Here is a 26,803-nt window from a genome sequence, read left to right as displayed (position 1 = left end):
CAGCCCCTGGCTCCCCACAGCCCCCTCTTCTCACAGAGCCCCCCATTCCTACCAGGCGCCACAAGCTGAGGGCAGCTGTCGGTCAGGCGGGCGCAGAGCAGCTCCATGCTGAGCGCTGCCTTCTTCTCGGCCACGAAGACGCTGCGCAGGACGCGCGCCATGGCCGGCAACCGGGCCAGCCGCGCCGCCCGCTCCTCCTGCTGCGCGTCCCGAGTCAGCAGCGCCCGCAGCCGCTGAGCCTCCTTCGCCCGCACCTGAGGGGCACCAGGGACGGGGTGAGTGTGGGGAGGGCACTCAGACCCTGTGAGGGGATGGGGTGAGGGGATGGGGTGAGAGCAGGGAGCACACTCACACCCTGAGGGGATGGCGTGAGGGGATGGGATGGGCACAGGGAGCACCCAGGCTCTGAGGGGATGGCGTGAGGGGATGGGGTGGGCACAGGGAGCGCCCTCACACCCTGAGAGGATATTGTGGGCATAGGGCCCCTGATCAGCCCAAGGGGATGAGGTGGGCACAGGGAGCACCCTCACACCCTGAGAGGATGTCGTGAGGGTATGGGGTGGGTATAGGGCCCCTGGCCAGCCTGAGGGGATGGGGTGGGCACAGGGAGTGTCCAGGCCCTGAGGGGATGGGGTGAGCGCAGAGAGCATCATCAGGTCCAGAGGGATAGGGTGAGTGCAGGGAGCACCCTCAGGCCCTGAGGGGTTGGGGTGGGTACACAGAGCACCCCCAGCCCCTGCTGCAGCCAGGACAGGGTGACTCACYCTGTCAAGCAGCCCCTGGGGCACCCCTTTGAGCGCGCTGGGGGTGCTGGCAGGAGATGGGGCTTTGGAAAGCGCTGGCTCCTCCGCGCCGGCTTCGGCTGTTCTTAAGGCCAGGTTGGCAAGAGCTTTTTCCATCTGCTCATGTGGAAGAAGGAGGAGGAGTTGGGTTACGGTTCAGGCTGCAGGAAGGAGGAGAAGTTTCCCCTGTGCCGCCCCCGCTGTCACCCGGCAGCCCAGTGATCCCAGCCCAGTGCTCCCAACCCCTCCTGCCTGCAYGCAGCAGTTTGGGCTTCGTGGAACCACAGAAGAAGAAACAGATGGAAAGCTCTTCTCATCTGCAGTMCCCTGCCATGCATAGGGACACCTTCCACTGTCCCAGGCTGCTCCAAGCCCCCAACCCTGCCTCACCTTGGGGCTCAGCAGCCCCCGGGCCGTGCTCAGCACCTCCTGCGCCGTGCTCAGCCTGTCCTCCTGCGGCGGCYGCGGCAGCTCCGCGGGGCTGATGTCTGGCACCTCGTCCACGTTGAAGCGGGGATGCCACCGGGTCAGCTCCTCCTCTGGCACCTCCATGGGAGGCGTGAGGGCAGCCAGGAATGCCTGGAGCAGGGCAAGAGCTGTGTCAGGCATAGGGAATGGGGGAGGCAGCCATTGCCCTGYGCTCCCAGAACAGCTTGGTGACACAGGGAGCAAATTCAGAGCCATCTCCAAGAAGAACCACTGTGTCCCTCAGCCTGGATGGCACCCTGCTCCTCGTGAGACCCCCAGAGTGGGTGCCAGGTGTCCCTCACCCTGTGGTGCTGCCTGACGATGTTCACCAGGCTGCGGTGGAACTCCCTGCGGCGCTCCAGCAGGCGTGATGCCGACAGGTGCGGGCGCCCATCCACCTTCTCCTCTGCAAGGAGGGACACAAATGTCACCCACAGTGCCCCGGAGGGGCCCAAATCACGGGAGCCTYGGGAAGGATGGGATCAGAGCCCTGCCATGGGGCTGAGTCATGGCCAGAGTCTCTGCCCCACCACTTCCAGCATGCTCAGGCTCCATTTCATGGACCAAGCAAAGAGCAACCCTGTGGATTCAGGGATCAGCCAGGACTGAGTCTACCACAGCTCCTGGGCACCCCAAAACCCTCCATACCTTCCTCCAGCACTGGCTCCAGTGTGAGCTGGTACTCAGACTTTTTCCCAGCGCTGCCGAAGGTGGGGACGTTTTTCTCCTGGCGCAGGCGATACGAGCTGGGATACACRGCCTTGATCTGCCCCAAATGCCGCTCCTCAAACTGCCTGTGAMAGCACCAGAGAGGTTGGGGACACCCAGTGTCACAGCCCCAACAGCCTCAGCTGGGACCCCAAAACGGGCCACCCACAGCAGCCGACTCACCTGCGCATCATGTCCTGCACACCCTGCTTGACCTTGGCAAAGGTGACAGTTTCTGAGCGGTTGAAGAGCATCCCGGTGATGGTGTCCACGCTGCGGAACATCTCTGCCAGCACCCTGAACTTGTAGGGCAGTGTGAGTCCTGGGGGCAGGTCCTGGGCCAGGGTGTGGAAGCGCTGGTATGCCGGGGGCTTCTCACTGCAGGAAAGGATGGGGTCAGAGAACTCCTGGGATGGACACTGGCCAGGAGCTGTGTGCCCACCCCAAACTCTTTCCATGAGTAGGTATCGGGGTCACATCACCTGGGTATGTTGGTGTCTCAATGCTTCAAGTCCCCATACCCCCTCACAGGGTGGGAAGACCCCCACAAAACCACTGCAGGGCTGTGGCAGCTGCTGGGAYCCCCCAAACCCCTCCTGCAGCTGCYCCTCACCCGGTSTCTCCTGCAGGAGTGGCCGCCCCGGTGTCCCCGCATGGCCGTGCTCCCGCTGTGGCTTCACTCTCCGCTCTCCTCTGCCGGACCCGCTGCTCCAGCTGCCGCACGCGCTCCAGGCGGCTCTGCAGCTCAGTGCTGGTCCCGCTGGGGATGGACGGAACCTGGCCCAGCACCTTCATCCTCTGCAGGCGCTCCTGCAGTTTGGCCACGTCCTCCTGGGCAGTGAGGGGACACAGGGTCAGAGGGGGACACGCAGCACCAAATCCCCACCGGGAGAAGGGAGCCAGAATCAGCTCGTACCCGCTGCAGGCGCCTGGCTGTCCCCGTGGTGGCTGTGCCTGGCTGTGTCCCCGTGTCCTGCCCACGGCTGAGGGACCCGGTTCTGGTGGCGTGGGAGGACACTGGAAGGTCCCTTGAGAGGGATGTCGGGGGTCGAGGAGTGGCCAGAGGCGAGGAGCTGGTGGCCTGCAAAAGAAAGGAGAGTTAGGGACTGTCCAAGGAACCCACCGGCCCRGATCCCTTCCCCTGTGCCCCCCAAAGCCTCGCACTGAGAGAGGGAGCCATAGCAGCGTCTGCGTTAGGGGCAGGGGGTAAGCACGACTGGGAGAGAAGGTGAAGGGGGCAAGTTCTGGAGGTCCTGCACTAGGAAAACGGGTGGGACACTTGCAGAGGCTGTTGTTTTATGGTTCCACACCCAGCAATTCACCCCCCACCCCTCATCCTCCCCTATTCCATTTCAAAGCGCAGCCCAGAGGAAGCGGCGCATCTCCGACCCCAAGATCTCCCTACCGCTCCCGGAGACCCCGGCTCCGAATCCCGGGGCATCTCCAGCTTCTTCCGCGCCGACTTCCCGCTCGGTTCCCCGAGCCGGGCCCCGACCGGCGACTCCGCTTCCATCTCCCGGCGGCTCCGCTTCCTGCCCGCCAGGCCCCGCAGGGCCGGGGAGACCCCGCGGGCCGGGGTGCGCAGTGAGCCGGGCAGCGGCGGCGAGCGGGCGATGAGCCCCGCCGGGGCACCATTCTCCTCCTCCTCCCGGTGCASCGGGGGACCGGGAAGGGCGGCCTTGAGCTGGCGGCCGCCGCTGCGCTTGGACGGGGCTCCGGTGGTCGCTTTCGTTTGGCCGAAAAAGTCGGTGAGGCGAAGCTGAGCCATGGCCGCGGTCCCGATGCCGRTCCTGGTCCTGGTCCCGGTCCCGGTTCTGATCCCGGTGCCGGTCCCGGTGACACGTGGGTTTGGTCCCGCGCGCTTCTCTCTTGGCGGGAGCCCGCGAATCGGGGCCCCGCCCCCTGGAGGCGGGGAGAGGTCACGTGAGAYGGAGTTGGCGCCACTCGGTTCTTAAAGGCGCCGCGTCCCTCAGAGCGGTGCCGCATTTGGGGACCCGGGGGGTCCAGGACAGCGCCAGGGGGGCTGGGACAGCTCCGAGAGARAGGAGGTCCAGCATTCCTGGGTCAAGGACCAGCTAATGCCCCTTGGGCAGGGATGGAGTATGCCCACTCTGGCTGGTTCTGGAGGAACCATCAGCAGGGGGAGAGTGGGGGTTAAGCAGGGAAAAAAATAGGAAAATGACATCTGGGATGGTGCTGGTGGCCATCCCTTTCATCTGCTCTCTCCAATGCAGGTGGGGACCAAGCCCTGCCCGATTTCCATCAAGAGCTCCATGGTGGCATGGAATCCTTTCTAGGGACTAGCCATGGGAATGAGGGGCTGCAGAGGCACGGACAGCATCCCCTTGCCCTGGCATTCCCTGCCCCACACCGTGGCCTTGTGCTGTTGGCAGTGCCCGCAGCTGGGAGCAGCCTCTGGCCCATCAYTGCCAGCCCAGGCACTCAGGCCGTGCCCGCAGTTCATTATAGAGCCTCACGGGTCTCCCACATCCCTCGTAAAACCTGAGTGAAGCCGGCAAAGTGGAGTGGGGCCGGATTCAGCTGTGCAGGGCAGGRCTCTGGGGTGCCATTCCCGGTGCCCATTTGCTTCCACAGCCTCCATTCCCGGCCTGGCTGTGGGTGCTCAGGGCTGGCTTGTGAGCAGGAGGCTGGTGTGGGTGCCTGCACCACCCTTTCCTGATCCCTGCTAGCTGGAGGGTGCAGCCAGGGTTTGAGGGAGGTAATTCCAGTATCTGGGTCTCATATGCATGGTGTTAATGCGGGACTTCATGTCTTTGTGATGACAAGTGTTTAATTTACATGAGCAGATCCCTTTGGATCACAGTGATGAGTGTGGATGCAGCGAGTCCCTGTGATGAGGATGCTCCCAGGAGGGGCTGTGCCTGCCAAATCCATAGATACACATTTTTGGGAGCCATAAGATCCATCCTGGATTGGGAGTTACGGTGTGAGCAGGAGATGCCTGGATGGCTGGGCTTGCACATGTTTGGGGTGTGGAGAAGAGCCCCTGGAATTCTGGAGGGAGCTCAGGGAAGAGAGTGGGGAGCAGTCCRGCAGTGTGCCAGCTGGATGCCAGTTTATTAACCAAGCTGGGAAAACAAGTGCAGGGAAGCCAAGGAATGTGCAGAATTTCATGGGTTGATGGTTCCTGTTAGAGGCTGGTTGTTACCAGCACTGCCAGGTGTCACCGGCCACGCTGCCCATGCCACCAGCTGTGCCTGGCGCCTTGCCACCGGGATTTGGGGTGGGATGGGATGGTGAGCACAGCTCCCGGTTCCAGATGTGACCCCAACTCCTCTCCCCTGGGCTCCCAATTCCATGGGGGTGTCGAGCTGCATCTGGCTCTGCTGCCGGCACTGAGCTCAGGGATATAGATCATGGACCCAGCTCCAAGAACATGGGATCATTCTCTCAGCACCAGGGACATGGCACACAGCTCCAGGGCTGCACATCAGCCCCCAGCAGAGCACTCCTGAGCTCCCCACTCCATACAGCAGCTCTCAGCCCTAATATAAAAACCAAAAATTCGGCAAAAATTAGCTCCAGCTTCTTYATTTCATTTTTGAACGAAACAAACAGGAAACACATTAGCTTATCTTTCTGCCTTTTTTTTTTTAAAGTAGATCTTTTTTCCCCGACCGCAAAAAGCGGAACCCGGGCCCGCGCTGAGCCCGGACAACTCGTGTCAGCAGCGACGGGCGCGGTGCCGGCGGGCGGCGCTGGRGCCGCGCCGGCCCCGCGGGGGGGGCGGGCGGTGCCGCTTTATAAAGCAGCGGGCGCGGGGCGGGGGCAGCGCCTCGGAGCGCCGCGGGACCGGGCAGTGGCACCGGGCAGCGGGGCCTGCCCAGCCCCGGCGGGGCGGAACGGCTCGGAGCGGCTCGGGCCGGCCCCCCCCCCCGCCGCAGCCGCCGGGCGGGATGAACCGGCGGCGGCTCTGCGCCGGGCTCTACTGGCTGCTGCTGCCGCTCGCCCTGCTCGCCGGTGAGTGCGGGGCGCGGGTCCCCACGCGTGGGGTGGCCGGGTCCYCGCGGGCGCGGAGCGGGTGGCGCGGGAGTTCTTCCCGCGCGCGGGGCGGGCGGCGCGGGGATCCCGCAAAGGCGAACCGGGTGGGTCGCCCGCCCGTCGAGCCGGTGGCTCGGGGCCTCCCCACGCGTGTCCCCGGGGCTGCCCTGGCGGCGCTGTCGCTCGCCGGTGGCTGCGGGACGCGGGGCTTTTCCCCAGCACGTGGAGCGGGGGGCGCGGGAAGCGCCGTGAAGCCATAGGCGAGTGGATCCCTGCGTCCAGGAACCGCGGGTGGGATCCCCGCGCYGGGAGGAGCCGCCGGTGGCTCCGGGAGGGGGTCGGTGCCGGGACGGGCGGTGGTGCGGTCCCCCCGCGGGGGTCATTCTCAATGCCGCCCCTCTCCACCCGTGACCGAGCTCACCCGCGGCTAACGCTACGACTTCCTCCAGGGCGGGGGCTGTGTGCGTGTCCYCCCTGTTCCCCCGACACCCGCGGGCTGTTGGGGTGCAGGTGACCCAGTTTGGTCGCAGCCGTGTCACCGCGCTCGCTCTGCGGTGGGTGCAGGGTGAGGGTGAGGCGGGTGCTGGGGGCCGGGGTGGGCGATGTCCGGCGGGCAGCTGGCGCCGATCCCGTCTCCGTGCCCGGGTGGATCCCGGGAAGCAGAGCGCCCACCCCAGCCCCTATGGCTCTGTGGTCCCCAGAGCTGCCACCAGCCCATTCCGAGCACTGTCGGCCTTTGATGGCAGATGTGCCACCCACCGAGGCAACCGGCTGGCCACCGGCCTGGAAAATCCCCGTGTCCCGGGACGCGCAGGACAAGAATCGGCTCTTTGAAGCCCGGCTGCTCCGGAGCCTCTTCGGGGACGCTGCGTTTGCGTAGACGCAAAGGAAAAACCTCTCTATAAACAGGATTGTTCAAGGGGCTCCTTGTGCCGGGCACGGGCTGGATCTGTTTGCCGCCACCGTCGGGCTCACACTGCCCGTGCTGGAGGGCCTGAACACCGCGGGAAACCCTGGCGTGGCTTTTGGGGTAGCCCTAGAATGACTTTTGAGATAGTGTCACCTGGAGAGAGGGAAGTGCGCCCAGCCGAGGAAGGTGCATCCGAGCAGCCCCGTTCCCAGCTGTGTTTTGGGGACCAGGGTTGGGCTTTGGGGTGCTGGCCGTGCCGCTGGCACAGGAAGTCYGTGACTCTTGAAAAAGCTGCTTTTTCTTTGGTTTGCTGGGGCAGTGACTCAGAGCATCGTGCAGGATGTGAGGAGGTTAATTATAACCCAGCCCACGAGTGGGGCTGGRAGAAGGGGCTGTGCTCCCCGGACAGGGGGTGCAGCGGCCGGGCCAGTGCACTGGGAGCTGCTGGGTGCAGCCCAAGGGTGTCTGGGACAACACGTGGCCTCTGGGCACAGCCTCCCGTGGGGCCCCCATGCTCCAAATAATGCTGATTTGGCCCCAAATCGTGCCAGGCTTGTTTGGCTCTTCACCCTGCACTGGTACGGGGCATGCTGGGGAACCCCGGTACCCCAAATCTGGGGACACTGGTGACCTTGGTGTCCCCCCTGGTGAGCTTGTGGGTGGCTTGTTTAAATTTGGGGCCCCACTTGGGCGGGGACTCGGTCCTGCTCCAGCTGATTGGCGAGAGGGGGTGACTCAGCAGGGCCCAAGGGAAACTGAGGTACAGGGAGATGTGGCTCTTGCCTCTCTCTGCACCTGGGTGGGAGGAATTGCCCCGGAGCACGACCCGCCTGCGGCCCTTCCTTCCCTGGCAATAAGGCTCTTCCCAAACGTCCGGAGGATGTTTGCTCGGGGCTCCTGGCCAGCTCAGGGCGAGTGGAGGCGCAGCACTTGGGCCCCACGGCGTGGCTCGGGGTGGCTCCCGCTTCCCACGGCAGCCCCCCGGCTTCCCAGGGCTGGCACAAGGCAGACCCATGGGAGGGTCCCAGCCGTGCCATGGGCTGTGTCCCCACCTTGGCTCCGTCCTTCATGATGGGATTTGGGGTGCCTGGAGCYGCTGTGGGGGGCACAGCATATCCCACACAGGGGGGACTGGGCACCCCCAGAGGCAGTCATGGCCACACTGATCTGTGCTCTGTAGTGCTTGGGCACACTCTGTAGTGCTCGGGTGAGGGTGGCACCCCCTCTGTGAGGCTGGGGTGCCCCCAAGCCCCCTGATGTGGGGACACAGCTGCCCTTACCTGGCCAAGGTGCTGGGGGGTCTCTGGGGCCCGCAGGGCTGGAGCACAGCTGGRTGCCAGCGTGGGCTGCAGCAGCTGCCTCCTGTGGTCAGGTGCTTTTTATAACACCAAGGGAAATAAAATAGAGAAGGAAAAAAACCTATAAAGAAAAAAAAAAAGCAAAGCCACCGCTGTCTCCAAGAGCAATAACTATCGCTTCCTCCTGGGTGCAGGGGGAGGGGATGGGATGGGATGGGATGGGATGGGATGGGATGGGATGGGATGGGATGGAGATGCAGGGCCTGGGTGCCTGTGTCCCCATGACTGAGCCCCCAAAGAGGGGAACACCATGGGGGGCTCCCCAGGGGTGCAGTGAGTCCCGTTGGCTGAGGAGACCAGGGTTTGGGCACTGCCTGGTGCTGCCATATGGCAGCCACRGTCACGGCCCCGCTGGGAATATTGGTGGGTCTGGGAATGTGGGTCCTCACATGTCCCAGTGCTGAACTGCAGCTCTGGGAGCCCTGTGGCATGGGCTGTGCCATCCTGGCGTGTGCCAGGGAAAGGGYTGTCCCCTGACACTTGTCCCCCAAGCCACTGCATTCCCTGTCCCGTGGCACGAGCTCCTGGCTGATGCTGGGATTTCCCAGGCTGGCAGCCSTGGCACCCACTGGCACCCGGCCCAGAGCCCTCCTGGGGCATCTCCTGCGGCATTCGCAGGGAGCAGGGTCGGGAGCTGGCGGGATTGGGATGAACTTTCCACAAAAACAGGATATGGTGGGTGAACCGGTGGGGCTGTTCTTTCCTGGAAAGAGGAGCTGGGGCCGGGGCTGGGAATGTGCTGGTGGCTGGCTCTGCTCGCCCCAGGACTCGTTGCTTTGGGACTKAGGGGATTTTGGGATAGGGAGAGCCACACTGATGGGATTTTGGGATCATCACCCTGCCTCTGGTTTGCAGCCAGCGAGTGCAGAGTCCAGAGTCCTGGGAGTAAAGTGATACCTTGGGGACCCTGTCAGGGTCCCTGGGGGCCCCAGCKGGGGCTGGTGAACTTGGGGCAGTGTGGCAGAGCTGCCTGGCTCTGGCCGCAGGTAACAGGCCCGTGTGAGTGAGCAGGGCAGGTAATTAAAGAGCTCTGCTAATTAAGTCCCCGCAGGGCAGCGGCCGCACCGGGCTGAGCATGGTGTGGACTCTGAGTGATGGTGCAGGGCTGGTGTGTGGGGCTGCCCCGGCTCCGGGGGGCCTGGGGAGCTCCCTTTCCCCGTGCAGTTGGGAATGGATCCATCCTGGAAGCTATCTGGGTGTGAAATGGTGCCTGGTTTGCAGAGGGGCTCTGTCAGACCCCAACCCTCTCCCACAGCACCTCTTCCCATCCCAGTGCACTGAAAAAACCCTGATGCAGACTCCTCCCGGCTGGTGGTGCCCAGTGACCCCATTCCCCTCCCACGGGCAATTTCAATTAAGGCTGGCACGGAGGAACCCCGGCACATCCCGCCCAGYTCCCCAGTGCTGCAATTCATCCTCCTCCCGGCTCGTTCCTGTCGTTAATATTTCACGTGCCGCCGGCTGCGGTGGCGGTGAACTGCCGGCAGCGTGGGAGCTGCTGTGGCTGCTCCCGGGGTCACGGGGCTGGGGAAGCGGCAATTCGGGGCGCCGACCAGGATACGTGACTTAGGGAATGAGGTGGGTGCTCAGAGGGACCCMAGGGTGTCGTGGGCGAGGGCACTGCTGGTGTGGGGAGGGGGCCGTGGGTGCYCCAGTGCTGCTCCCACCCACCCGGCCGGCTGCTCGGTGGGTGCGGGAGGGCGGGTTTGCTCTCCCTACACGCCAAACTGGTTTTTCTCCCCGCTCCAGCACTTTCCCCGCTGTCAGCACTGCGGGGAACCGGTTCCCTCCGACTGTGCAGGACGGAGCACCCACACTCGCCGGCACGGCACGCCCCGGTGCAGCCGGGTGGGTGCCAAGCMGGGCTCCGAGGGTGCTCCCAAACCAGGCTGTCACTACCTTCTTTCCTTTTTCATTCTTGATCCCTGATTGAAGCCATGGAGCAGTGCTGAGAGTTTCCTGGTGATGYCTGAGGGCTGGAGGGTGAGCCGCCAGCCAGAGGGTCCTGGGGGTGCTGGTGGCACCCAATAATGGGGTCAGCATTTGCGTGCCCCCAGTGCCCAGCCATRCCTGAGAACAATCCCTGTTCTCACCAGAGCTCCCGGCGGTGCCACCAGCGCTCCATGTGCCCTCGGTGCCACCACCATGTGGCTGTGGCCGGTGCCACAGGGGTTCAGGGTGGGGTTGGTTCCCCCCAGGCTGGGCAGTGGCATGGTTGGGTGCCAGTGGCCGAGGGGCCCTGCCTGCTCCCACGGAAGCCGGAGCCGTGTCTCGCCCCCGTGCCGTGCCGGGAAGGCTCCTCTCTCTCGGCCGCGTCGCCGTTGGCGCGGGACGGGGAATATTTGCACCATGAGATCATGGTTTGCCGAAACAGCCAGGAGCCCTGGGCAGGCGTGCGGGAGGTGACGCGCCCGGGGTCACCGCGGGAGGTGGCTGCTGCTGCCGCTCCTGGGGCTCCCACGCCGGGTTCCCCGTGCCCCCCACCCCAGCTCGGGGCCGGGCTGTGCTTCCCGGGCTTGGGGACACTGGGGACCCCGCTGCGGGGCTGGAGCTGGTGTTAACCCCGGTGTGGGATGCGTCCCATGCGCGTTCCTGGGTGCTCCCTCCTGCTGCCTCCACACCCTCCGAGGGTGCCCTGCTGTCCCCGGAGTTGTGCCGTGTCCCCTCCCTGCTGTGCTGTCCCTCRCTCCAGGATGTGTTGTCCCATTAAAACCTCGTAAACACAGGAAGGGCCGTGCCGAGGCTGCGGTGCTGAGCACGTCCCTGGCGCCCGGCCGGGGCCCCCTCTCCCCCGCCATCCCATGGGGTCAGGGCTGCCCTCTGAGCCCCCTGTCTCACCCCTTTCCCCTGTAGGGTGCCGAGGGGAGCTCTCCCTGCCCTGGCCACGCAGAGCTGGGGTCCCCAGCAGCGGTGCCYTGTGGCTGTCCTGCTGCTAGTAGGATGTGTCCCTCTGGTTTGCAGCAGAGGGGACGTAGGGATGTCCAGGCAGTGCCAGGAGCAGGGCACAGTGACAGAGCTCATCCCCCATCTCCAGCCAGGCGCTGGTTCAGGGCTGTCTCCCTGGTGCTGCCCATCCCCGTGGCCTCCRGGCTGCCCTGGGGATGCTCCCAGCTCCTGCCGGTGCATGTGCCGGTGTCTGTCACCGGGAATGTGCTGACAGGAACGCTGCGTCCCCAGCCGGGGTGGCAGCTGCCCCGCCACGTCCCCACCGTGCTGTCCCCTGTCTCTGTCCCCGTCCCTGTCCCCATCAGTGGCAGCTCTGCAGCGCGCTGGCTCGTCCAGGCTCCGCCGACGGTTTCATGCCTCCAAACAAACTGTAATTTAGGTCTAAAAATAAGTGTGGGGGAAGGTGCTGAGCTGGTGGCACACCCAGAGCAGGGYTGGGGACAGGTGCTGTGCCAGGCCCGGYGGGTCACGGGTGAGGGTCTCAGCCTGGCCATGGGGGTCCCTTCAATCCTCAGCGTGGTTTTGTGGGAATGATGTGGAATTGCAGCAGATTTTTCTCATGGCTCCTCTTTCTCTTGTCACCCCACGTGTCTGGCACCTCTAGTGTCCCCTCTTTGTGTCACCCATGTGGGTCACCAGGAGTGGCTCAGCCTGGGGTCCTGCCTGGGTCCCTCTTTCTGATGGTGTTTCTGGGGGGCCTGACCCCCTTCCTATCTGGCATGACCCCAGCACCACCTGGCATTCTCTTTTGGGGATCCCCAGGGTGAGGGGGTGCAGCTGTGATCCCTCCGGGTACCCCATCGCTGTCACTGACCCTGTCCCTCTGCCCCCAGCCTGCCTTTTCCGCTACAACGTCCTGTCCTTCGTGTATCTGCTCTTCCTGCTGCTCCTGCCCTGGTTCCCGGGGCCCTCCGCACGCGTCACCACAGGTAAGGGACACACCTGGGGCTGCAGGGGTGGCACAGGTGGGGTGGGCAGAGGGGGCTGCAGGGGTGGCACAGGCGGGGTGGGCAGAGGGGGCTGCAGGGGTGGCACAGGTGGGGTGGGCAGAGGGGGCTGCCACCCCCTCCTGCGGGCACCTTCGCTGCGGTTTTACCCCGGCTGGGCAGTGTGGCTCCATGTGGAGCCTCTGTCTGTTAATTATAGCCCAGTGTGGCTATTAATAGCCCTCCTGCTCCAAAGTGGTCAGTTTGGAGCCTTATTAACCAAAAACCTCAGGGCTGGGCTGTGTGGGCACACCACGAGCGGCCCCTCCATCCTGTCCGGGGCACTGGGGCGTCGCGGTGGCCGCAGGGGGTYACCCACACTGGGCAGGTGGGTATGGGGTGCTGTAGCCCCCCTGTGCCAGGCTCTGACCCCAGCCCCCAGCGCCTGGCATGGCCACAGCTAAAAGCTTTACCTCTGAATATTTCATGGGCTCGCACGGCCCCGGATCCCGGCGCTACCGAGAGCCTTCGTGTGGATTTACAGGAAAAAACAAGTGGAAGGAAAGCTGTTGGCCCGGGGCCGCCCCCAGGCTGCTCACAGCTGTGTTGGGCCCGCTGCCCACCCCACCCCCTGGCCCGGAAAACGGGCACGGGGCCCGGAGAGCCGGGTGGGATGGGGGCATGGCAGCTGGTGGAAGAGCTGACGGGGTTTGGAGCAGGAGAACCCCCTGGAGCCCTCCCACAGGATGTTCCAGCAGGAATGGGGATGTTGACTGCACCCCGGTGTGGTCCCTGTCCAGGGGGGAAAGGACAGAGGATTGTCCTGGGCATTGGCTCCGGGGGTGTCCCTGGGCTGTGCTGGGCACGCAGTGAGGTGGGCAAAGCCGTGGCGGGACCCCAGGGGCCAATCCCTGGAATCTCTGGGCACAATGCAGCCTTCCTGAGGGTGTTGGGTCCCTGCTGAGGACACTGGTGTCCTTGGGTGCTGGCTGACAGGGTGTCTGTGTCTCACAGGTCACAGCAGCCGCATCCTCAAGGCTCTGCTGGGGACCAGCATCATCTTCGTGCTCACCCACTTGGTGTTCCAGATATGCCTGCGCACGCTGCCCGTCCTGGACCAGCTGCTGGGGCCCAGCTGTGAGTAGGGGGTCCCCGTGCCCACCTTCACCCACCCACATCTTATTGGGCCCTGGAGCTGTGCCCTCAAGCTGGTGACGTGTGGGACCCATCCTGCTGATGCTGGGGGAATGCTGAGGCTCCCAGCAGGGTCCCAGCCAGGTGCCAGCTCTGGGGACATCTATGCCATGCCAGGGTGTCTGCTGGGTGCCCACTGCACTGGGCACAGAGGCCATCATGTGCTCCCACAGTTGGGATTGTTCTCCCCATGGTGGGGGGTGCTCGGAGCCTGCCCACATGGGGTCTGCCCCACTCAGTGCCCCCTTTGTCCCACAGGCAGCTCCTGGGAGGTCCTTTCTCGGCACGTTGGGGTCACCAGGTAAGGACACCCTGGTGCTGTGGGGCTGGGGGCTGGCAGTGGCTGGGGGTCACCCCTGAGCCCTCCCCTGCCCCGCTCTCCCCCCAGGCTGGACTTGAGYGACATTCCCAACTCGGTGCGGCTCTTGGCGCCCGACGTTGGCATCCTGCTGGTCTCGTCCCTGTCCTTGTGCACGTGCTGCCGCCTCGGCCCTGCCGCCCACAGACGGAATCCCAGCTCCCAGGAGCCCTCTGAGCGGGTGAGAGCCACCCCCGGTGCCATGGGGACATCCCACCATCCACATCCCACCAGGTCTCCTCCAACTTGTCCCTGTCCCTTCTCTGGGCACAGCCTGGGACACAGAATTTTGGCATGGGGACATCYATGGTTGGGACCCAGTTTGGGGCAGTTTTGGCCAGGGTGGAGGGCTCGGTCATTGTCACCCAGCCTGGGGTGCTGCAGCTGTGGAGGAGTGCCCATGTTTGCTCCAGCATTGCCGCAGGGATCCCGTGGCACAGTGGGGTGAGCACTTATGGGGTGCTGGCCCCCAGCTGGAGTGTGATACTGCAGGGCTGGTGCCGTGCCTGGCACTGCCAGCAGGTCAGGGGGACACTGCACCCGAGGCACCAGGGTCACCCAGGCAGACACAGCCCCAGTGGCACTCCCAGCCCCGCTTTGGGGGCTCCCTGGTACCCCAGGCTGCAGTGCCAGGCTCTGGCCGTGCTGGGCTGTAACCGGAGCAGTGGCCGGCACGGATGCCTTTGCTGTGAGCCCAGGGCCGGTGCAGGAGCAGCCTGGAAAAAAGCTCAGTGCTGGGAACCCGGCCCCCGGTGCCAAGAAAAACAGCCGCCCTTTGGAGGCGCTTTGCAGGCGGCTGATGAGATAAACACGGCCAGGTGCCGGGCACTGTGCCTGCCTGGCCAGCCAGCCCTGCCCTCCCCAGAGTGGGGAAACTGAGGCACGGCCAGGAGCTGCCCTGGGTCGGGTCAGGGAGCTCACATCGCCCTGAATTTGCCTGGCAGAGGGAAGAGAAGGATGCGGGGCGGCACCGCCGTGCGGCCAACAGGGACGTGCCGCTGAGCAGCCGCCTGTGGGACAAGGCTCACTGGCTGCTCTGGGAGGCTGGGAAGGGACTGGCCGTCCTGCTGCTGGCCTTGGCAGGTGGGCACGGGGTGTGGGGGCACGGGGTGAGCTGGGGGGAATGCTTGGTCCAAAGTGGGGGCACTCAATCCAGGGGGTTGGGATGCTCAGTCCCAGGAAAAGCATGCTTGGTCTGTGGGGGAGAGTGTTCCATCCGAGGGGGAAAGCTCAACCCAAGGAGGGAGGGATACTTGGGCCAGAGGGGAAAACAGTCCAGGAAGGGGATGGTTGGACTAAGGCGGGGGAGAATGTTCAATCCAAGGGGGAGATCTCAGTCCAGGGGGAGAGCTGCTCACTCCAAGGGTCAAATGCTTGGTCTGTGGAGGAAGAGATGCTTGCTCTGGGAAGGAGGGGATGCTCATCCAAGGAGGGAGGATGCATGTTCCAAGAAGGAGTGATGCTTGGTCTGAGGAGGAAGGATTTTGGGTCCGAGGGGGGAAAGCTGAGGGAGGAGATGCTTGGTCCAAGGGGGAAAACTTGGTCCAAGGGGGAAAACTTGGTCCAAGGGGAAGGGGTTCTTGCTCCAGGGAGGGATGCTGGGTGCAATGGGGTGCTCTCAGTGGAATGGGGTGCTTTTAGTGGAATGGGGTGCTTTTAGTGGAATGGGGTGCTCTCAATGCAGTCAGTCCAGGGGGCTGCCAGGCCACGCACTGACCGCCTGTGGGGTGCTGCTCCCCAGGGATCACCCTGCCCTCCGCCTCCTCCAGTGTTTACTTCTTTCTCTTCGTGGGGCTGTGCACGTGGTGGGCCTGTCACCTCCCCACCAGCAACCGCGCCTTCAACATCCTCTGCATCATCGTCGGCGTCTACAGCGCCGGCCACCTCGTGTGCCTCTATGCCTACCAGACCCCCTTCATCCAGGGGGTCTTCCCACCCCCCACCATCTGGGCACGGTGAGTGCCTGGCGAGGGAGCTGTGCCCTGGCTGCCCGTGATCCCACCATGGCGAGGGCTGCCAGAGCATCCCTCTGGTGCCAGCAACAGGGTGGGACCCTGGCTCATGGTCCTGGCTGGGGTTTAATGCCACCTCCTCTGTCCCCACAGGGTGTTCGGYTTCAAGGACATCATCCTGTACCACAACTGCTCCCAGCCCAACACCCTGGAGCTCAACACCAGCTACTCCTGGCCTGTCTATGCCAACCCTGGCATCCTGCTCCTGCTCTACTACACCGTGGCCACCCTGGTGAAGCTGCGCCGGCAGGATGCCAAGGTGAGGGGCAGCAGACCCCAATGGTCACAGTGGTGATAAATGCCCAGTGTGCCTGGCTGTGACTGCCCCGACCCTGGTGCAGAGGGGAGGTGGGGGCAGTGGGGTGCCCRCAGTGGGGGTGTCCTGGCAGGGGGCTGGGGCATGATCCTGCTCCCCACTGGTGGCAGTGGGTGCCCTGAGCTGGCTCCTGCCCCTCACAGAGAGCCATGGCGCCGGCACGGCCGTTCCCGAGGGACCTGGTGGAGCTGGAGAGTTTGCCCCAGGACACTGACCGCATGGCCGAGGACACCAAGGTGGGTTTGGGGGTCTGCACAGGGAATGGGTGTAGGATGGGGGTACCAGGGTGGGCTCTGAGCCCTCTCTGCCCCCAGCCCATGCTGTCCCCTCCCAAGACTGTGAAGCCGAGCGGCAGCACYGAGAACTGCACTGTCCACGTCATGAATGCAGGTAAGCCAGACCCCAGCCTCTCCCCTGCCTGCAGCCTGGGGGTGCCTCACACTCCCCCTCCCCAAACCCTGCCTGCAGCCAGGGGTGCCTCACATGCCCCTTCCCCACGCCAGGCAGGAGGAGTTCAGTGGAATGGCTGCCCCTGAACACCCTGGGCCATGTACTCATGAAGCAGAGCTACGTGTCAGCTCTCATCGCCATGATGGTAAGGGGCTGGGAAGGGACATGGAGGGGCCCTGGGGAGGGGACACAGCCCTGGGGAGGGGACACAGCCATGGGGACAGGCTGAGCCCTGATGCTCTCTGCCTGCAGGTGTGGAGCATCACCTACCACAGCTGGCTGACCTTCGTGCTGCTGCTGTGGTCGTGCCTGATCTGGACGGTGCGGAGTCGGAGGAACTTCGCCATGCTCTGCTCGCCCTTCCTGGTGCTCTACGCCACGGCCCTGTGCAGCCTGCAGTACGTGTGGGCCATGGACCTGGTCCCCGAGCTGCCCACCCACGTCGGCTCCATGAGGCTGCAGGCGCTGGGGCTGGTGCACCCCAGGTACCCCTGCCTGGCCCTGGGGGCAAAGGTCAGTGTGGCGTTGTCCCCGCTGTCCCTGCCAGCGCCTGGCTGTCCCTGCTCACCGCCTGTCCCCACAGCTCCTGCTCACCCTCACCTTCTGGGTGCTGCTGCGGCAGTTCGTTAAGGAGAAGGTGCTAACGAGGAGGTCCCCAGTCACACCACTGCTGGAGGTGTCTGTCACAGACACAGGTGAGGGCTCCTGGTGTCACCCACGCTGTGCCACACTGAGCACCCCACGGGTGTGGGGACACCCCGGTGCCCCTGCCCGGCTCCTGCAGCCCCCCGTGCCCCACAGACACCAGCCAGATGCGGGATGTGATGAAGAAGCTGGGGGAAGTGGTGAGGAATTTCTTTGCCAAGTTTTGGATCTGCGTCTGCGCCGGGATGTTCATTGTGGTTACCTTCACCGACCGCCTCGTCGTCTACAAGATCGTCTACATGCTCCTCTTCCTCCTCTGCATCATCCTCTTCCAGGTAGGGCAGGCTGAGAGCCCCTGGGGACCTGTGCCACCCCCAGAGTGGCCCTGCTGATGTCCCTGTCCCCACAGGTGTACTACAGCCTGTGGCGCAAGGTGCTCAAGGGCTTTTGGTGGCTGGTGGTGGCCTACACCATGATGGTGCTCATCGCCAACTACACCTACCAGTTCAAGGACTTCCCCATGTACTGGAGGAACCTGACGGGCCTCACCGATAAGCAGTGAGTGTCCCCAATCCACCGTGGGGTCCCTGCTGGTGCCAGCCCTGTGGTGGTACCAGAGCATGGCTGAGGGTTGGGTTGGGGAAACTGAGGCATGGAGCGGGTTGGGGGTGAGCCCCAGGCTGGGGGCTCGGTGCCTGTTTGGGGTGGAATGGATGGGGCCCTGTGCTGACCCTCCTCTCCCCATCCAGGCTGAGAGACCTGGGCCTGGARCAGTTCAGCGTCTCCAAGCTCTTCTCCAGCATCCTCATCACGGGATTCTTCCTCCTGGCCTGCATCCTCCAGCTCCACTACTTCCACCAGCCCTTCATGCTCATCACTGACCTGCAGCGCATCCGGCCCCCCTCTCCAGCTCCCTGCCACATCCCCAAGTAGGACCCAGCRCTGGGTGACCCCCCTGCACCCCGAGCCCCCCGTGCCCGCTCTGAGCCCCACTTCCCACAGGTCTGAGGAGCTTCACGGGAGCCGCCTGCTGCGGGATGCGGCCGCTGCYGAGACCGCCCAGTCCGGAGGAGACTCTGACACCGAGTCCCTGGGTACAGGGCAGGGATGGGGACAGGCTGGGATGGGGTGTCCTCAAAGCCAGGAGGGACCTGGGAGCATAGGGAGATGGATTTGGGTTGATATCACAGTGTGGGAGGGTATGGAGATGGATTTGGGCATCTTCCAAGCCAGGAGGTTTGCAGGGCATGATTGGGGTCTCCAGGTCTGTAAGGATACAGGGATGGGTTGGGATCCCATCAGAGCCAGGAACAGGCTGGAGGCTGCAGGAGTGGATTGGGTTGTTCTCCAGTGTGGGAGGTTGTGGGAATGGACTGGGRTGCTCTCTGTGCAAGGTGGGGACACAGGGATGGGTTGGGGTATCCCTGAGGGTCCGTGTCCCACAGACTCCAACAAGTGGGGGCTGGTGCTGGAGCGCCTGATCGTGCTGGGCCGCGCCTTCTCGGACACGATGACGCGTGCAGAGGTGTTCATCAGGCGCCTGCTGGAGCTCCACGTCCTCAAGATGGTGGCAATCTACACCGTCTGGGTGGCCCTGGAGGAGGTACTGCTGGGGTGCAGGGTTGGGGGGCTCAGACACACCCCCCGAGGTGCTGACACTGCCTCTGCCCCAGGTGTCCGTGATGAACTTCCTGCTGGTGCTGCTGTGGGCCTTGGCCATGCCCTACTGCCGCTTCCGCCGCATGGCCTCGTGCCTSTCCGCCGTCTGGACCTGCATCATCATCGTCTGCAAGATGCTCTACCAGCTGGAGATCGTGGATCCCCTCGAGTACTCCAGCAACTGCACCCAGGTGCGCCCGTGGGGATGGCTCTGGGGAGCTCCCTGGCTGGAGGGGGTGTGGGTGGCACTGACCCTCCATGGTGCCCTCTCTGCAGCCCCTACCCAACGGCACCAACCTGACCCCGGAGGAGCTGGCCAACTCCACGCTGTACCGCGGCCCCGTGGACCCGGCCAACTGGTTCGGCATCCGCAAGGGCTTCCCCAACCTGGGCTACGTCCAGGTGGGTGCGGGGATACTGCGGGCACCGCCTGGGGGATTCTGAGCTCCAGCGTGGTCCTGAGCGTGCCCTCTTCYCCCAGAACCACCTGCAGGTGCTGCTGCTGCTGGTGTTCGAGTCCGTGGTGTACCGGCGCCAGCAGTACCACCGCAGGCAGCACCAGCTGGTGTCTTCCATCACCGAGACGGTCTTTGAGGACATCTCCCGCGAGCACCTCGACCAGGGCCTCATCAACTGCGCCAAATACTTCATCAACTACTTCTACTACAAGTTTGGCTTGGAGGTGGGAGCGTGGACATGTGGGGGGAGGGTCCCAGCGCTCACAGTGCCCCAGTGCTGAGCCCTGCGCCCCCCTGTGCCCCCAGATCTGTTTCCTGATGATGGTGAACGTGATCGGGCAGCGGATGAACTTCCTGGTGATCCTGCACGGCTGCTGGCTGATGGTGATGCTGACGCGGCGGCGGCGCGCGGCCATCGCCCGCCTCTGGCCCAAGTACTGCCTCTTCCTCGTCATCTTCCTCCTCTACCAGTACCTGCTGTGCGTGGGCATGCCACCCGCCCTCTGCAGGGGTAAGGGGTGTGGGGGCACCTGGCCTTGCTGCCCTGGGAGGGGGCTGGAGGAGGGGCTTGGTGCTGACAGTGCCTCCCCTGCCCCTCAGACTATCCATGGCGCTGGAGCGACAAYATTCCCCTCAACTCGGCGATCATCAAGTGGCTCTACCTGCCCGACTTCTTCCAGGCTCCCAAATCCACCAACCTCATCAGTGAGTTGCCCCCTGCCTACTCTGTGCTCGGTGCTCCTACCGCAGTCCCCAGTCCCTCTGTGCCCATGGGGTGCCTTGTCACCCTATTCAAACCCCTGTCCCCGCCACAACCTGTGGGACATCCCCCGTCAGTCATCAGTGGGGTCCCATTGTGCCTCCAGGAGGGGGAAGGACAGGCAGGAGGGGTGGGAGGAGCTTTGAGAGCCCCACCCCATTGGGGATGGAGCTTTAATCACACCCAGTTGGAAGGGTGTCATGGCAACCCCCACCCCTTTTTTGGGGGGGCTTGGTTGTCCCACCTCCTTTTGGGAGAAGAAGGGGCCTGGGGAGATCCGCACTCCATGGGGGGAGCTTGGTTAAAGAGGAGGTGAAGTCTGGGGAAGCCACACCTGCCTGGAGGGAATGAATGAGCTGCCCATGCTGGGGAGAGGTTTGGGGGGTACCAGCATTTCGGGGAGCCCCGTGGCCCTGACTGAGCCGTGTTCCCACAGACGATTTCATGCTGCTGCTCTGCGCATCCCAGCAGTGGCGCGTGTTCAAGGCCGAGCGCTCCGAGCCCTGGCTGCAGGCGGCCGGTGACAACTCTGACCGGCTGGACCGCGAGCAGGACCCCGACAGCCGCACTGAGAACTTCATCTACTGCAAGTGGGTGTCCCCTACAGCACCCCAACCCGGGCTGGGGCCGTGGGAGTGGGATCCCCAGTGGGCAGTGAATGGGACACTCCTCTGGAATGGGGTCTCTTGGGGTACAGACAGGATGGAATCCCACCCTTGGAATTCCAACCTTGGAATCCCAAACTTTGGTAATGGGCAAGATGGGTTCCCTGCCCTGGGATGGGACCCCTTGAGGYATGGATAGGATGGGACCTTCAGGGAGTAGGACCTGCTGGGCTGAGATCCTCTAGGATGGGGTTGGGACCCCTTTGGGCCTGGGGCCCCTTAAGATCCCCATGATGGCTGGAGTGGGAACACCCTGAGGCTCTTCTGGAAGGAGATGATGTGGTGCAGGATGCCCATGGTGATGGTGCTGGACCCCCACACACCCATTATTGGGATCCCATAGACGGGGGGTCAGAGCCCTTTGTCCCCCATCATGGGGCTGTGGGGGGACTGGGAAGGGACAAGGCCCCTGCCCTGAGCATCCCACCCGCAGGTCCTACCTGGACATGGCCAAGGTGGTGGTGTTCCGCTACCTCTTCTGGTTCGTGCTCGTGGTGGTTTTCATCGCCGGCGCCAACCGCATCAGCCTCTTCGGCCTGGGCTACCTGCTGGCCTGCTTCTACCTGCTGCTGTTCGGCACYGCCATGCTGCGCAAGCCAACCCGCACCCGCCTCGTGCTCTGGGACTGCCTCATCCTCTACAACGTCACCGTCGTCATCTCCAAGAACATGCTGTCGGTGAGCCCTGCGCCACGCTGCTCCTCAGGCTGCCCTGGGGAGGGGACAGCRGGTGACAGAGCTGTGTGTRCCCTCTCTYCCCGCAGCTCCTGTCCTGCGTCTTCGTGCAGCAGATGCAGAGTGATTTCTGCTGGGTGATCCAGCTCTTCAGCCTCGTCTGCACYGTCAAGGGCTACTACGACCGTGAGTTGCTGCTCTGGGGGTGATGCGGGGGGCTCGGGGTGCAGGTTTGGGCTGCTGCCTGACCTGCCTGCACCTCTGCCTGCCAGCCAAGGAGATGGCCAAGGACCACGACTGCACACTGCCCGTGGAGGCGGCTGGCATCATCTGGGACAGCATCTGCTTCTTCTTCCTCCTGCTCCAGCGCCGTATCTTCCTCAGCTCCTATTACCTGCATGTCATGTGGGACCTCCAGGCCTCTGCCCTGCAGCCTTCCAGGTGGGATTGGGGTCCTGGAGTGTCCCTGTGGGTGCTGCAGGGCCCTGCTGACCCTCAGCTGTCCCTGTCCCCCAGGGGTGTGGCACTGGTCAAGGCCAGCATCATGAAGAGCCTGCGCTCGCACCGGCGAGCCGAGAAGAAGTCGCTGGACCAGCTGAAGCGGCAGTGAGTGGGTTTGGGGGGGCACTGGGACCCCGTCCCTGCAGCCATCAGCGCCTTGAGGCACCCCTGGGGTCTGGGGGAGCGGGCTCTGCAGCCTCTTGTGCCCGCAGGATGGAGCGGATCCGAGCCAAGCAGTACAAGTACCGCCAGGAGCGGCTGCCCCGCAGCAGCAGCCCAGGGCAGGACGGGGCCGGAGCAGGTGAGAGCTGGGGTGTCCCCCCGTGTCCCCAACCCCTCTCCAATGGGACCGTGCCCCATCGCCAATGCCCGTCCTGGTGGAGCCCCGTGGAGCCTTGTGGTGATCCCCCTGTCCCCGAGGCACCCCTGGCTGGGGGGATGCCCCGAGCGTGGCCATTCTCAGCCCCGTTTGCCGTCCCACAGCGCCCGGCAGCCCGGCGGACRCGGCCCGGCAGAGGGATCAGTGGTGGCAGCCATGGTCAGACCACGCCGCAGGTACAGCCTGGCACGGGGCCTTAATGGACCCCTGCCATGACCACTAACACCATCGGGAGCCCTGGTGGCACTGCTTTGGCCCAGGTGACACCCTRCATGTCCCCTGTCCCCGGGCTCAGCCACAGGGCACTAACCATGGCTTCTGTGCTCCCCAGCACTAACGGGGTGTTGGACTGGGGTGCCAAGGTGGGTTTGGGGTCACTGACATCGGTCGCCTCCAAACGCTTGGTGCCAGAGAAAGCCTGTTTTGGGGACATGGCAGTTGTGTTGTTGGCTTTGTCCCCATGGGTGTCCTTGGTGCCAGGCAGAGCCTTGGGAGATGGCAACGGGGCCAGCCTGGGGTGTGAGACCCCTGCCATGTCCCYGGCTGTGCTGTGACACCCTGTGCCCCCTGGCAGTGCTGCGTTCGGGGCAATACTACCTCTTTGAGTCAGACAGCGAGGAGGAGGAGGAGGTGCCGGAGGAGCCGCGGTCGGAGAGGCCGAGCGCCTTTCAGGTGAGCAGGGCTGGGGGACTGCAGAGCAGCCAGGGGCTGGCAGTGTCCCCAGGGTGCTGAYTGCCCCTGTCYCCCTCCAGCTCGCCTACCAGGCCTGGGTGACCAACGCCAGGACGGTGCTGCAGCGGCACGTGCGGCCAGAGCGGCCGGAGCGACCAGAGCGGCCAGAGCAGCCAGAGCCACCCAGCACGGAGATCTCTGCAGGTGGGTGTGACACCCCCAAATAGGGCTGGGAGGGGACACAGCCCTCCTGGTGCCCACTGTGTGCCCTGGCAGGGCAGTGTGGGGACTCTGGTGGCTGCAGTGGGGTTGGGCACAAGCTGTGCAGCTTCTTTGGTGCCCACTCTGRTTTTCAAGGTGGGACAGAGGGGTGGTGGATGGGAGAGCCCCAGAAATGATGTTCATCGCTTCTTGGGGTCTGACCCTTGCAGAGGACAGTGCAGGGAGAGAGGAGGAGTCTCCCGAGGGGGCTGAAGGCCAGGAGGACCAGAACACGGAAAGTTCCGGTAGGTGGGCAGCAGGGCTGCAGTGCAGCGGGTGCTGGGAGCTCTGAGTGKGCACCCAGTGACCTCCCCACTCCTCCTTTGGCCCTGGCAGAGCGGAGCAACATCTTACAGCGGGCTCTGAACACRCTGAGGTTCCTGTGGCTGCTGTGCCAGGCCCTGGTGGACGGGCTGACCCAGTGGATGGACGCCTGCACCCAGGAGCACACGGACATGTCCCGCATCCTGCGCCTGGAGAGGTACATCATGGCACAGCGGCTGGCCAAGGTGAGCCCGGGGCACACCAGGGCACGGCAGGTGGCAGCCTCGGGGTGGCACTGACATCCTGCCCACCACAGGGAGAGGAGATAAACCCCGAGTTCCCGGATGAGCTCTACGTGCTGACRCCAGAGGGTTCCCCGCAGGACCTGAGCTCACGCAGCTCCTTGGTTGTGGATTCCCCGAGCGGCGCTTCCAGGCAGGTGCATAGAAACCCCTGAGGGGGCTGCTGGCAGTGCCACCAGTGGGGTGGGCAGGCAGGGGGCTCACCCCTGTGCTTGTGTCATCCCCAGYGGGTACCCAAGAGCCCCTCCCGACATCAGCCAGGAGCCGGTGACAAACCTGGATTCCCTGGAGGACGAGGCGTACACTCAGCAGTTCCTGGCACTGCCCCCGCAGCGCAGGCGGACTGCCAGTGAGCTCTTCGTGCACAGGTGGCTGTGGGGACAGCGGGGCGTGGGGACAGTGGGACAGGGCTGAGGAGTGGCATGGGAGGCTCATCCCACTCCTCATCCCACAGAAAGACGCACGTCCCCGAGCTGGAGGAGTCGGAGCGGTTCTACCAGTCCCACAACCGCTTCCTGAAGCTGCTGCTGGCTGGGTACCGCTGTGTGACCGCCCACTCCGAGCTGCTCTGCTACTTCATCATCATCCTCAACAACATGGTCACCGGCTCCATGATCTCCCTCTTCCTRCCCATCCTCGTCTTCCTCTGGGCCATGCTTTCCATCCCCCGGCCCACCAAGCGYTTCTGGATGACAGCCATCATCTTCACCGAGGTGGGCAGGGGGTGGCCAGTGAAGGAACAGTGCCACCTGGTCCCCTGCTGCCACCCGCTGACCCCAGTGTCCCCGCAGGTGATGGTGGTGGTGAAATACCTCTTCCAGTTYGGGTTCTTCCCCTGGAATGGCTACATCACCCTGCTGCGCAACGAGGGCAAGCCCTTCTTCCCCCCRCGCATCCTGGGCCTGGAGAGGACCACCCGCTACATCAAGTATGACCTGCTGCTGCTCCTGGCCCTCTTCTTCCATCGCTCCCTGCTGCTGGTGAGCCCTGGGCTGGGGATGGGTGCTGAGGGGGAGCTGGAGCTGCTCCTGGGGGCTCCGGTGGGTGCTGGGTGGCTCTGCTGTGATTTCCCTCTGGTGTTGGTTGGGAGTTGAATACTGTGGGATGGGGAGTGAGGTGTGTGGGGCTGGGGGGCAGCAGGACCCTGTCCCCTTGACCACACCCCTCTGCAGTCCTTCGGGCTGTGGGACCACGACAAGACGGAGAAGCGAGCAGAGGACAAGGAAGAGGARGAGAAGCAGGAGGAAGCGGCGTCSCCATCGCTGGCAGCGRCTGAGGAAGGGCCAGAGGCTCCWCCCCAGSCAGGAGCAGCCAYGGGGTCGGAGAGCGATTCCGTGGAGCAGGAAGAGGGAGCCGGGACCATGTGGCTCCGCTTGAGGAAAAGGAAGACRCAGGAGGTGGCTCCAGGGGAAGGTGAGCACCAGTTCTCTGGAACACTTCTTCTCACGCCCTGGTGAGGAGCAAGGCTGGCACCCCTGGGTGCTGGGGTCGGGCAGGATGTGGCCCTGCAGGRCCCTGGCTGTCACCCACACTGTGCCTCATTTCAAGGGGTTGAGGAGGAGCAGGCGGAGGCGGAGGAAGAGGAGGAAGTGTCAGAGGAGAGCCAAACTGAGAAGAAGCTGAAGGTGTTAGGGTTGCGGGTCAAGAGGCTCTTGCTCTCCACGTGAGTCCCGGTGGGGTTGGTTGGGCTGGGGGCTGTGGGGTGCATTGCCAGTCACCTGTGCTCTCTGTGCCCCCTGTCCCTGCAGGGCACACAGCATATACCGGCCAGTGCACAGTTTCTTCTGGAACATTCTGTACCTGGAGAGCCGCGCCGCCACCGATGTCTATGCCTACATGTTCCTGGCGGACGTGGTCGACTTCATCATCATCATCTTCGGCTTCTGGGCCTTTGGGGTGAGCAGAGGGTCCCACAGAGCCCTGGCTGGCCAGCCCCCACCACGGGGTGAGGCTGGGCCGCATCCTGACCTCTCCTGCACCCCAGAAATACACGGCGGCCACCGACATCACCTCCTCGCTGTCAGAAAACCAAGTGCCCGAGGCTTTCCTGGTCATGCTGCTCTTCCAGTTCAGCACCATGGTCATCGACCGCGCGCTCTACCTCCGCAAGACCGTGCTGGGCAAGCTCATCTTCCAGGTCATCCTGGTCTTCGGCATCCACTTCTGGATGTTCATCATCCTGCCGGCCGTCACSCAGAGGTGTGTCCCGAAGGATCCCCCACTGTGGCACAGCATGGTCCTTGCGTGGCACCTGTGTGTCCCTGAGCCCACGTGGTGGCCCAGGCTGGCRGCTGAAGGGTGACCTGTCCCCTCTGCAGGCTCTTCAGCCTCAACACRGTGGCCCAGCTGTGGTACTTCATCAAGTGCATCTACTTCACCCTGTCGGCCTACCAGATCCGCTGTGGCTACCCCACCCGCATCCTGGGCAACTTCCTCACCAAGAAATACAACCACCTCAACCTCTTCCTCTTCCAGGGGTAGGGCACGGGGCTGTGGGGACCCGTGGGCACCCCGAGGGCACTGTACCACCCCCTTTCCCCGTGTTCCCCCAGGTTCCGCCTCGTGCCCTTCCTGGTGGAGCTGCGGGCTGTCATGGACTGGGTGTGGACGGACACCACGCTGTCCCTCTCCAACTGGATGTGTGTGGAGGACATCTACGCCAACATCTTCATCATCAAGTGCAGCCGGGAGACTGAGAAGGTACAACCCCTATGGCAGGAAAGGCCCCTCAGTAAACCCCTCGTTTTTTAGGGTCCCCCCAAGCCCACCCTACACCCTGTGCTCTCTCCCCCTTCCCCAGAAATACCCCCAGCCCAAGGGGCAGAAGAAGAAGAAGGTGGTGAAGTAYGGCATGGGTGGCCTCATAATCCTCTTCCTCGTGGGCATCATCTGGTTCCCGCTGCTCTTCATGTCCCTGGTGCGCTCCGTGGTGGGCATTGTCAACCACCCCATCGATGTCACYGTCACCCTCAAGCTGGGGGGGTACGAGGTGAGGATGTGAGGGTGGGTGTTGGGGTGCCCWGATGGGACACCGGGGTGCCCTGCCCGGCTGATGTCCCCCTGTCCTCCCCCAGCCTCTGTTTTCCACGAGCGCCCAGCAACAATCCATCCAGCCCTTCACCCCCCAGGACTA

The 26,803-nt window shown here is 64.2% G+C and overlaps 2 protein-coding genes across 2 annotated transcripts in view; one reads left to right on the top strand and one right to left on the bottom strand.

Annotated features, from left to right (window-relative positions):
• CDT1 (chromatin licensing and DNA replication factor 1) overlaps nt 1–3,849 on the bottom strand; it is a 5,543-nt gene extending 1,694 nt beyond the window's left edge. Inside the window, exons 1-9 of the mRNA XM_057384472.1 lie at nt 3,364–3,849; nt 2,875–3,039; nt 2,572–2,789; nt 2,142–2,336; nt 1,899–2,044; nt 1,553–1,656; nt 1,173–1,361; nt 765–899; nt 53–254 (exon numbers count right to left, since the gene is read on the bottom strand). Coding sequence (XP_057240455.1) covers nt 53–254; nt 765–899; nt 1,173–1,361; nt 1,553–1,656; nt 1,899–2,044; nt 2,142–2,336; nt 2,572–2,789; nt 2,875–3,039; nt 3,364–3,726 — 1,717 coding nt within the window. The 5' untranslated portion in view covers nt 3,727–3,849. The remainder of the gene's footprint in view (nt 1–52; nt 255–764; nt 900–1,172; nt 1,362–1,552; nt 1,657–1,898; nt 2,045–2,141; nt 2,337–2,571; nt 2,790–2,874; nt 3,040–3,363) is intronic.
• A 1,924-nt stretch (nt 3,850–5,773) lies between these two features.
• Nucleotides 5,774–26,803, top strand: part of PIEZO1 (piezo type mechanosensitive ion channel component 1) — a 23,034-nt gene continuing 2,004 nt past the window's right edge. Inside the window, exons 1-46 of the mRNA XM_057384458.1 lie at nt 5,774–5,939; nt 12,008–12,103; nt 13,115–13,237; nt 13,553–13,595; nt 13,683–13,833; nt 14,597–14,735; nt 15,394–15,607; nt 15,758–15,923; nt 16,124–16,216; nt 16,295–16,370; nt 16,484–16,575; nt 16,683–16,943; nt 17,014–17,125; nt 17,232–17,410; nt 17,485–17,633; nt 17,825–18,004; nt 18,078–18,169; nt 18,521–18,678; nt 18,749–18,925; nt 19,011–19,136; nt 19,216–19,416; nt 19,499–19,703; nt 19,793–19,897; nt 20,389–20,542; nt 21,051–21,294; nt 21,381–21,477; nt 21,564–21,732; nt 21,808–21,897; nt 22,005–22,093; nt 22,276–22,347; nt 22,746–22,843; nt 22,924–23,047; nt 23,275–23,349; nt 23,441–23,613; nt 23,685–23,803; nt 23,898–24,038; nt 24,125–24,383; nt 24,462–24,650; nt 24,843–25,083; nt 25,219–25,333; nt 25,419–25,566; nt 25,655–25,869; nt 25,989–26,147; nt 26,223–26,370; nt 26,471–26,659; nt 26,745–26,803. Coding sequence (XP_057240441.1) covers nt 5,876–5,939; nt 12,008–12,103; nt 13,115–13,237; nt 13,553–13,595; nt 13,683–13,833; nt 14,597–14,735; nt 15,394–15,607; nt 15,758–15,923; nt 16,124–16,216; nt 16,295–16,370; nt 16,484–16,575; nt 16,683–16,943; nt 17,014–17,125; nt 17,232–17,410; nt 17,485–17,633; nt 17,825–18,004; nt 18,078–18,169; nt 18,521–18,678; nt 18,749–18,925; nt 19,011–19,136; nt 19,216–19,416; nt 19,499–19,703; nt 19,793–19,897; nt 20,389–20,542; nt 21,051–21,294; nt 21,381–21,477; nt 21,564–21,732; nt 21,808–21,897; nt 22,005–22,093; nt 22,276–22,347; nt 22,746–22,843; nt 22,924–23,047; nt 23,275–23,349; nt 23,441–23,613; nt 23,685–23,803; nt 23,898–24,038; nt 24,125–24,383; nt 24,462–24,650; nt 24,843–25,083; nt 25,219–25,333; nt 25,419–25,566; nt 25,655–25,869; nt 25,989–26,147; nt 26,223–26,370; nt 26,471–26,659; nt 26,745–26,803 — 6,569 coding nt within the window. The 5' untranslated portion in view covers nt 5,774–5,875. The remainder of the gene's footprint in view (nt 5,940–12,007; nt 12,104–13,114; nt 13,238–13,552; nt 13,596–13,682; nt 13,834–14,596; nt 14,736–15,393; nt 15,608–15,757; nt 15,924–16,123; nt 16,217–16,294; nt 16,371–16,483; nt 16,576–16,682; nt 16,944–17,013; nt 17,126–17,231; nt 17,411–17,484; nt 17,634–17,824; nt 18,005–18,077; nt 18,170–18,520; nt 18,679–18,748; nt 18,926–19,010; nt 19,137–19,215; nt 19,417–19,498; nt 19,704–19,792; nt 19,898–20,388; nt 20,543–21,050; nt 21,295–21,380; nt 21,478–21,563; nt 21,733–21,807; nt 21,898–22,004; nt 22,094–22,275; nt 22,348–22,745; nt 22,844–22,923; nt 23,048–23,274; nt 23,350–23,440; nt 23,614–23,684; nt 23,804–23,897; nt 24,039–24,124; nt 24,384–24,461; nt 24,651–24,842; nt 25,084–25,218; nt 25,334–25,418; nt 25,567–25,654; nt 25,870–25,988; nt 26,148–26,222; nt 26,371–26,470; nt 26,660–26,744) is intronic.

The sequence above is a fragment of the Malurus melanocephalus genome, unplaced genomic scaffold, assembly GCF_030028575.1.
Source record: "Malurus melanocephalus ecotype Western Australia unplaced genomic scaffold, MMel_1.1 scaffold_710, whole genome shotgun sequence".
Taxonomy (NCBI): Eukaryota; Metazoa; Chordata; class Aves; order Passeriformes; family Maluridae; genus Malurus; species Malurus melanocephalus.
The sequence above is the reverse complement of the archived record's forward strand: the minus strand, read 5'-3'. Positions and strand labels throughout refer to the sequence as shown.